The 9,671-nt window shown below is 45.4% G+C and overlaps 1 protein-coding gene and 1 long non-coding RNA gene across 2 annotated transcripts; both read right to left on the reverse strand.

Moving 5' to 3' along the window:
• Positions 1-455: 455 nt before the first annotated feature.
• On the reverse strand, positions 456-4,335 carry LOC137545205 (uncharacterized). Its single transcript, XM_068266329.1, has 5 exons — positions 4,260-4,335; positions 4,073-4,168; positions 3,879-3,968; positions 3,684-3,773; positions 456-1,028 (listed from the first exon to the last, which is right to left on the reverse strand). Exons 1-5 carry the CDS (start codon positions 4,333-4,335, stop codon positions 463-465), a joined length of 918 nt encoding a protein of 305 aa, XP_068122430.1. The 3' UTR covers positions 456-462.
• A 191-nt stretch (positions 4,336-4,526) lies between these two features.
• LOC137544544 (uncharacterized) lies at positions 4,527-4,952 on the reverse strand. Its single transcript, XR_011025905.1, has 3 exons — positions 4,857-4,952; positions 4,673-4,762; positions 4,527-4,568 (listed from the first exon to the last, which is right to left on the reverse strand). It is a non-coding gene; the product is annotated as an uncharacterized lncRNA (long non-coding RNA).
• Between the last annotated feature and the right edge of the window lie 4,719 nt (positions 4,953-9,671).

Consider the following 9,671-nt stretch of genomic DNA (forward strand, 5'->3'; position numbering starts at 1 on the left):
AGGATTAATTTTCCTGAAGGGGTTCCAGGACCGTGGCCAAGTTCACAGTGTGTACATCCATTTCACTGTTTGTGGCCCTTCAGGCCAATGCTTTCTGCAGTGTGTGGTCAACTTGTTATACATAACCTATTGGCATGGTCACAGTACCAAGCGCCCAACTACAATGATGGCTGAGAACTTCACACTCAGACAGCATTATAATATTCCAATAGTCAATGTGTAACTAAGGACATAGTGAATCTTCTCCAAAAATTTAGGGGAAACAAGTCGCCCTACACAATGTCAACTAATCTATTGGTGCCCATACCTCAGTATGAATTGTTTGGTTTGAACAATAAAGTACTCTTCAAAGGACTATAATGTATGAACCTAATAAGATGCATCTTTTGTAAAGATTAGCACTCTTAATAAGGTAGACCCCCAAAAGTAAAAAAATGGAACTGCAATGTGTGGCCCCAAAAATTATTTATTCAAAATCTGGTTCATCAAAGCATTCTGGCGTTCTGAAATGGCATTTTGCCTTTCAAGGGCTTCAGCCATTCTGGCCTGAGTGAGGTTCTGCCGCTCAACACCATCAGCCAACCGTGTCAAGATAGCATTTTGGCTTTCGGCAGCCCGAGCCATCCGGCTCAGAATTAAGTTTTGCCGATCAACATCCTCTGCCAAACGCTGGTGGCTCGCCTCTTGGCCCACTCCAGCATTGGCCAGTCTCTGCACATTTCCAGCCAGGTCCGTAGCAGTACGGTTGAAGGTCTCAAAGTCTTGGTGGAAGCGGCGCATGTGTTCCTCCATGAGGACCCTATAGTCCTCTTGGGCCTGGAGAAAATGCCGGGAATGCCACCGGTCGGTGTTATAGTCTGCCCGAGTGTAGTTTCTGGAATGGAAGGAGGTGCCAGAGTTGGCCTGGTCAGATGTTGGTGACTGATTATGTACAGTGGTGTTTGTTTCAGAAGAGACGTGAAGGTTGAGGTTTGGGCCTGGGCATTCAACCATCCCATCGGGACCACTACCCAGTGACATGTCATCACCTAGGAAGAGAAGAGTAAATGGTTTGTAAGTAGAAGTTTGCAACAACCCAAACAACCTTTCACAATAAACAACACCTTGCAAATACAAGAAATTAAAAAATAGGGTCAGCATGCACAGGCGCCAACACAATGACAACATCATGATTGGAGTCAGTGTGAGGTATAGTTGAAAATGAATGGAAAAAAAAATACAAACCATCACTTTTGCATTTACATACTGTCACAATGGCCCACAATGTTTAATACAAACAAATAAGTTTCCTGGCCCGAAAGTTCATGTACTGCATTAAATTGCAAAGCGTGTGATGTGGCTTTAAATGAAAACCACATTGAGACGGATATGGACTAATATGGATGCTTCCTTGTAAACAATAACAGTTGCTTAACAGTGCTGATGATGTATTTGCCTGTCTTCATGGTCAAATGAGATGTCTGAAATCCTTGATAACTTTGACCACAGCACATGATCGACATGCTTCTTCAGGGGCAGTTGCACTAAATATTAGGGACACACAAACAGCACAGTCATGCAACTGTTATTGTTTTAAAAAGGTAATGCTATTGACTTTGGAAGGCCACAAAACTAGAGTGCCGGTTAGATACAGCTGCATCCCTGAGTGTGATGGAATATGCTGTGAAATCAGTGCCCAAACACTGCCTACACCATTGTTGGAGTCAAATCTTTACTTTAAATAAATCCATGCATAAAATTACCAACATGGACGGGGCCTTTGGGAGTGGCTCTATAGTGGCACTCAAATGGATGACAGTAGCAGCAAAACATTCCCGCCTACTGACAGCACAAGTCACCCTGTGCCCCCCCCCCCCCCCCCCCCCAGCTTTTTGTGCAGCATTTGACTGCAGCTGCATCGAACTTCCTGGCACCGCACAAACTTGACACACTACACCACCCCACCCTCTGTTTAAAAGTAAAGCACCAATAAGTGCAGATGGAGGCCAGCGCAGAGAAGAAGCAACAGGGACAGAGGGGGACTACTGCTCAGCAGAGCTGGTAATGTATGAGAGGTGTCTGTGGAAAACACAAGGCATTGGCAGCATCTCCACAGATATTGATCATTTTCATAGTGAAATACTATCACATTCTGTTGCCAGTGAAGCCAGCCATACAATCCCTGTATAATCAAATGTTTGGCCTGAGTGAGCTGTTGGTTGGATGTGCTCTCAAAAATACCAGTATATGGCAGCTGTTCCTTTTGGCACCCTTTAATGTAAGGTTTGCAGACTCAGGTACATGGCACTATTATCTTCACAATTGGCTTGATTGGAGACATCGACATACATATATACTGCTTCAATGTAACCACCATGGAGGCTGGCCATGGACTTTACAGTGCGAAGCACATACAGACAAAATACATATCTCATTGGGATGTGCTTTGCACTGTAAAGTAAACTGTAAAGCGGTAGTCCCCCTCTGTCCCTGTTGCTTCTTCTCTAAACTGTACTCCATCTGCACTTATTGGTGCTTTACTTTTAAACAGAGGGTGGTGTAGTGTGTCAAGTTTGTGCGGTGCCAGGAAGTTAGATGCAGCTGCAGTCAAGTGCAGCACAAAAAGCTGGGGGGGGGGGGGGGGGGACACAGGGTGACTTGTGCTGTCAGGCGGGACCTCACAACCTCCATGGTGGTTACAGTGAACCAGTCTGGCACAAACATTACCATGGGGGGGGGGGATCCACCTGTGGTGTATCAAGGCTTTGGATACTATTGACCCTTTCCCCCCTCCTCCGTCCCATGGTGGTGGACACTATCCTCCTCAACCAACTGCTATTGACCTCGCAACCTAGCACACGCAACTACATGCACAGTACGGGTCCTCGAGACAGAAATTGACTACAATAGGCATTCGCCATGCAGCAACTGTAATGCTCAGACACAAGTGGCCAGCATACTACAGTGTGAAGCACGGAAAATGCCTAATCACAACAATCACAATTCTAATCGTCACGAAAGTGCCCCCACTGGAGGGGCAAAAGGGTAACATTGGCCATATCAACAAATGGTCAGCTCTGGGTTCCCTGCCCTGCACCACCAACCACAGAGGAAAAGGTGGGAAGCCTCTGAAGGCTGATGAGGCTTCACACACCCAAGGTCAGTACCAATGCATTGCAGAAACTTAATAGTGAATGTGGTCTGTTTATTTCACCATACCAACAACATATCTTACACAAAATCAAACGCCATGTCGAGGATTAATGTTTGCATTCTGAGATTCCTTCTTTCAATGTGAATTACAACATCTAACCTCCAATGGCAGCATTCCTATTGGTCAAAATTGAGAGTCCCTGCAAAATGCCAGGCCATGTAGGTGTGGTTGGACATGGAGCATTGTAGATCATACAAGAACAAAAATGAAGTCAGGCACTAGCAAATCCTTAACAAAGGCGTATATGCTCATGTGCACTCACTACCTCACCAACCCATGTGTCACTTGCCATTCAAGAGCCATTGAAAGGTCCTTTGTGGCAGATTAGCTGCATGCTTTGAGATGTATTGACTCCGAACATTACCTACACACCTCTCAACCGGCCACATGCTACACTGTCACAGTGTTTTCACAAGGAAGATATGTTAGCTAGCCAAACCTTCTTCATATCCTTTTGCCTCAAGGACATATACTAACACATAAAACTCACCACCACTTGCTGCTCCATGGGAATCCTCCGCATGTTGCCATGAGTCCAACTGCAGGCCCTCATCCATGCTGGACCCAGAAATCACATGAACTACACAAAAAGGAGCACACATAGAAAGGTTAGGACACTAGGCAACACAGCCAGCTCCTCGGCTGCCTTGTTCAACAGCAGTTTCTACATCCACAGGAAACTCACCAGACCGTGCCGGAGATAAGTCCCCAGATTGGAGGGTCATCACAAACACTGCAGCATCACTCCCCAAAGCAGCATCAGAGGCAACAACAGCTACACGAAAGGAAGAAAAACACACAGGTTAGGACACTAGGCAACACAGGCTGCTCCTCCACTGCCTTGTTCAACAGCAGTTTCTACAGACACTGGAAACTCACCAGGAATTTGGCCAGAGGGAGGTAACGGCACAGAATGTCCGGGGACCAAAGCCAGTCCAGCATCAGGGGCCAAGCCAGCATCAGAGGCAACAACAGCTACACCAAAGGAAGAAAAACACACAGGTTAGGACACTAGGCAACACAGGCTGCTCCTCCACTGCCTTGTTCAACAGCAGTTTCTACAGACACTGGAAACTCACCAGGAATTTGGCCAGAGGGAGGTAACGGCACAGAATGTCCGGGGACCAAAGCCAGTCCAGCATCAGGGGCCAAGCCAGCATCAGAGGCAACAACAGCTACACCAAAGGAAGAAAAACACACAGGTTAGGACACTAGGCAACACAGGCTGCTCCTCCACTGCCTTGTTCAACAGCAGTTTCTACAGACACTGGAAACTCACCAGGAATTTGGCCAGAGGGAGGTAACGGCACAGAATGTCCGGGGACCAAAGCCAGTCCAGCATCAGGGGCCAAGCCAGCATCAGAGGCAACAACAGCTACACCAAAGGAAGAAAAACACACAGGTTAGGACACTAGGCAACACAGGCTGCTCCTCCACTGCCTTGTTCAACAGCAGTTTCTACAGACACTGGAAACTCACCAGGAATTTGGCCAGAACGTGATGGGCCCTCTGATTGTGGGATGCTAGGTGCCACTCCAGCAGGACCCTGAAGGCCAGACCCACCTTCACCTACAATTTTGACATAGAGAAACCAAGCATTATCAATGTCATACGCATACTCAAACACGTGTTCACTTTCCAAGAAAACAGCATCATTAATTACCCTCATCAGAAGTTGGCGCGTCGGCATCGTAGCCACCCTGGATGCCATGCAGGGCTGCCGTCATCAAATGCGGCTCTACCACCTGCTCATAATCGAGCAATGCCAGGGATGCGGGGGGACCACCACCGGTACCAAGGCTATGTTGAGCAAACAAAAAACAACAACATAGAATTAGACCACTACAACTAAACAGTCTGCACTATCCTGATAATCCTGTCTGTGTGACTGTGACCCAGTGGCAAACATTCAACATACACTTCACATGCTAGTATTTAAAGCCGACACATACTGCATGCACCTTTGTAATGTCGAATTCACACACTACTGCAGCCTTTAATGTGTGCACACATGTCCGTTCAAAGTGTGGGCCACATGAAAGCTCACAGACCAATATTACCCCCTTCCATGTAGTATGAGAGACATACCTTCAGAGTCTAGACTATGGAGCTGAACTCCACCTCACATACAAAACTTAGAAAGAGGATGGACACATGCAACAGATCAGTATGTGGCTAAATGCAGTTGATGCAAAATACATTCAACGACTATGATATCTGCTGATTTCACACGCACGTTGTTTAATGGCCCATCATGTGCAGATCACACAATTGTAGGCAGATGTGCATATACAACCTGGTTGATTAGAACTGCAGATAATTGTCCCTTCAACAAGGTGTCTCTGAGATGTGCAGATATCAATTGGAAATGCATTTTGCACCAACGGATAGCAGGAAGTGATATTTAGATGCTAATTATGTTTCTAATGTGTCCTACATCTTTGTGTGCATCATCTTGCAAAGATTTTTAAATGATGGGTAGTTCAGCTACATAGATCAGACCGTGTTGAGTATGGCCCTAATACTACATGGAAGGTGTTCAAATTGCGAGGAGAAATGTCATTTGAAAAAGACTTTGATCTGACATGTGTAGGCACCTTTACTGTTCTGCAGGAGTCATCAGAAAATGGCTGCGCAAAGGACTCCTTGTTACCTGAAAACAAAATGGAGCATAGCATTGCTTGTTATGTTCTGAAAGGGAAAAGTGTTGTTGCAACGTTTGGGATACATTCATGTTTGCTACATACCATAAGCAAACAGAGATGTCTGTCCACTTCTACAATACAACTGTAATCCAATTAGAATAACAAACACAATACCAGGGGTTATGTGGCCCCGTGGTTTAGGCCTATGTTTCCCAAACTTACAGTGACTAAAGCATGATATGCAGCCATTTTGTGCTATTCTAATCGCAACACTTGTGGCAGCCTCAATATCCCTGTAGCTTCAATGGGTTGGAGGTAATCCTAAACAATGTCAATGACTCAGTGTACAGGGTCACTTTAAAATCGAGAAGTCATCAACTGACAGTGATTTTTTGAATGCCATTTGTAAGACCAAGTAAAAACACAAACCAGCACACCTGCCCTGCTGATGCATATGTATGAATTAGTTATACTGTTCCAACACACAAACACATAAAGGTACACCAAATTAGTCACACAAATCCATGCACTCATGCATGCTTGCTCAGGGCCTGTGTCCAAGGACCATAGTCAAATTATCAACAGCACAAGCAGCCAAATGGGATTGCATGAAACCTTACACATATGGCCGACTACACATCTTGAACAATCAATTAGCGGTTTGACACATCCAACATACGGAAGTGCGCAGGGCCGGGCCGAGGCAGAGGCTGGAGAGGCTCCAGCCTCAGGGCGCAGTGTAGGAGGGGGCGCAGAATTCATTCAGCTGTCATTCCTAATTGTGTTTGAAGCAGAAAGAAATAAGAAAAGGGGATGCATGGCAGTGACTGCAAGCCAGATAACTAGATATTAAGGTGTTGGGGAGGTTGTGGGCCCTGTGGCGCCTCTTAGTCTAATAGCAATCAGTGTGTGATGGCTGGGGTGGCAGGGTTGGAGGGGCGCACTTTGGTGTCTCAGCCTTGGGTGCTGGAGGACCTTGTCCCGGCTCTGGAAGTGCGGATTCAGGAAGAGCTGAGAGTTGTGCCTTGCACCAAATCATACATTACAGACTGGCCTTATGTACATATGTAACAATCACAACACCAACACCAACAGCCATGCAGACACTAAACACAACTATATGACATATCAGCAAAACTGGATGCATGCTGGTGCAGGCAGTCAAACAGCAAACATTTCCACAATACAATTGCAAATTCACACTGCTAAATACCATTAACTTCGTTATCCATCTTGACATGTGTGGCTTACAATTGCATGTCGTATACAAGGGAACTGCTAAAGGGCTGAATCTGACTGGGGTAGGTCACCACACTTAGGTCCTTTTTCCACTACCCTGCAATTTGCTTGTGATTGCAAATGGCAATTGGAAGCCAATCGCTATTGCATTTAATTGTGAAAAACAGGCCTTTCCAATTGCTATCGCATTTAATTGTTAAAAACAGCCCTTGCAAATTGCTGCTGCTGTTTCCATTTGTTTAATGTACCATTAAACAAATGGAAACTGCAGCAGCAATTTGCAAGGGCTGTTTTTACAAATTAAATGCGATAGCGATTGGCTTTCAATTGTCAGTATGCGATTGCAAGTGACCTACTCTACTCATTAGAGTACAGCTCAATGGCATACCAAATGCGGCAGGCCAACAATTGTGCTTTTACCAACATTGCATGTCAAGCGGATGGCACTTGTGGACCTTTTCCGCTAGCGCATTTGCCCTAGGTGAAGTGCCAAATGGGAAAGTGCTACTGATTGTACAATCACTACGGTTTGCAAAATCACATATGAATGTCGGTCGGTTATTTCCACTAGCGTGGTTTGCGTTTGCAGCAAACGCAATAGCGCCATGGATCCAAATTTACCTCCATTTTGCGAGGCACTACAGCATCACATCGGGAACGCAATGGCCTGAACTTTCTATAACATTCGAGATACAGCAATCGCTAGCGTTCAGCGTGAACGCTAGTGATTGCTAGTGGAGAATGGCCCTAATAAATAGCTGCTGCAGTTTCCATTTGATGCATGTACCTTGCCTTTGGCCAAAAAAATGCACAGTGCAGGCGAGTGGCAAAAGGGCCTTTGTGTGAGCCAATAGCGATGCGATGTTGGTAACCCTGCAATGGTCATCCTGCAGCGTTTAGTATGCAATAGAGCTGTATGCAATTTGATGTACTATAATGAGTATAGTAGCTCAAACACAATAGCATACTGTACATTGAAAAGCAATTGCAATTTGGATTTGCAAGCCCATTTCATCCTGCAAATAGGCACAAAAAGTATGTTCTGCCAATCTAACACTCAGAAAAATAAACACTTGTGAGCTGGTTGACACAATTTAGGGATATAGAAGCTGGGCTCATTCACACTTATAATGGCAAAATGCCGCACATTATCGGTAGCCTTTCGCAGGAGTGCTTTGGCGCCCATTCTCACAAAAACATCACTTAACACGGTTTAGGACCAAGCGCAATTAGCATTCGAACCACAATAATCAACAACGCTACTTGAGGAGCACTCATCGCCACCAAACCACAGCGTTTTCCACAAAATGCCTAGGGCTGGAACCCACAAGAGCGTTTTTTTGAGCATTTTGGCAGCGCTGCGATACGCTAGCGTTTTGCCAAAACGCTCAGCTGATGTTAATGGATGGGGCAACTTCCACAGGAGCGTTTGCGTTTCCCAGAAACGCAAACGCAGGACATGCAGCATTTTGGGAGCGTTAGCGCTTCAATGTAAAGAATTGAAACGCTAGCAGAAACAATCAGCAAAACCTAAACTGAGCGGTTCTGCTAGCGTTTTGCGGTTCAGCACACTGTAACAAAATGAAAAATAATTCACAGGACCAATGAGGATAAAAACGCAAAACGCAAAACGCTAGGCACCCGCTGGGGAAAAAAATACAATGTTGCAAAACACAACCCAAAACGCGCATGAATCCGCTTGCAAACCGCTCAGACAAAACGCTAGCGGTTGCGTTTTGCGTTTGCGGTTTGCAGTGGGTTCCAGGCCTAATGCAGCAGTGTGACCACTGCCACTCGCTACATTGGGTAGCGGATTGTGTCAAACCACTAGCTTTTTTCCCTGAGTGCAAATAGTGCAACTCATGCTGAGCAGAGATTTGGCCCTTTAAGAATGTTGGAAATGTCAAACAACTAAAGGTGCGTACACACATCACACTATAGTCTTTTGAAAATGAAAGATCAAACACCAATCTTAGCACCCTTCATGTAGTATGAGAGCCATACCTTGACAGTCTATTGTATGGAGCTGAACTCCCCATCAGACCAAAATCTTTGCAAGATGCTGCACACACTCAAACGAACAGTAGCTGGCAAAGATCTGCTCCTGCAAAATATCCATTCCTGCAAATGGCAAAAATAGGCAATGAGATATGCAGAACACCATACACACATGATTTCACTGACATTCATCTGCAGATCAGATCCACCAGGATGGATTTTCAGATCTGCGGAAGATAGCTTGATCTGCAGATGAATGACAGCTAAATCGTGTGTATGCTGATCTGCCAATCTCATCGCCGAGCATTGCAATTTGCAGGAATGCATTTTGGCAAAAACACCTCTTTGGCAGATACTGATCTTTTGGGCGTGTACAGCATCTGTGTGTGCAGCATCTTTCAACGTTTTTTATCTGATGTGGAGTTCTGCTCCATAGAAAAGAGTGTGTACAGTATGGCTGTCATACTACATGAAGGGTGGTAAGATTGGTCTGTGATCTTTCATTTCCCAAACACTATAGTCTGATGTGTGTATGAGCCTTAAGACTGTTCTGAAAAACAATAAACGCTAGGTGAAGCGCTACACAAAACATAACC

The sequence above is a fragment of the Hyperolius riggenbachi genome, chromosome 2 (genome assembly GCF_040937935.1).
Source record: "Hyperolius riggenbachi isolate aHypRig1 chromosome 2, aHypRig1.pri, whole genome shotgun sequence".
In the NCBI taxonomy this organism is placed as follows: Eukaryota; Metazoa; Chordata; class Amphibia; order Anura; family Hyperoliidae; genus Hyperolius; species Hyperolius riggenbachi.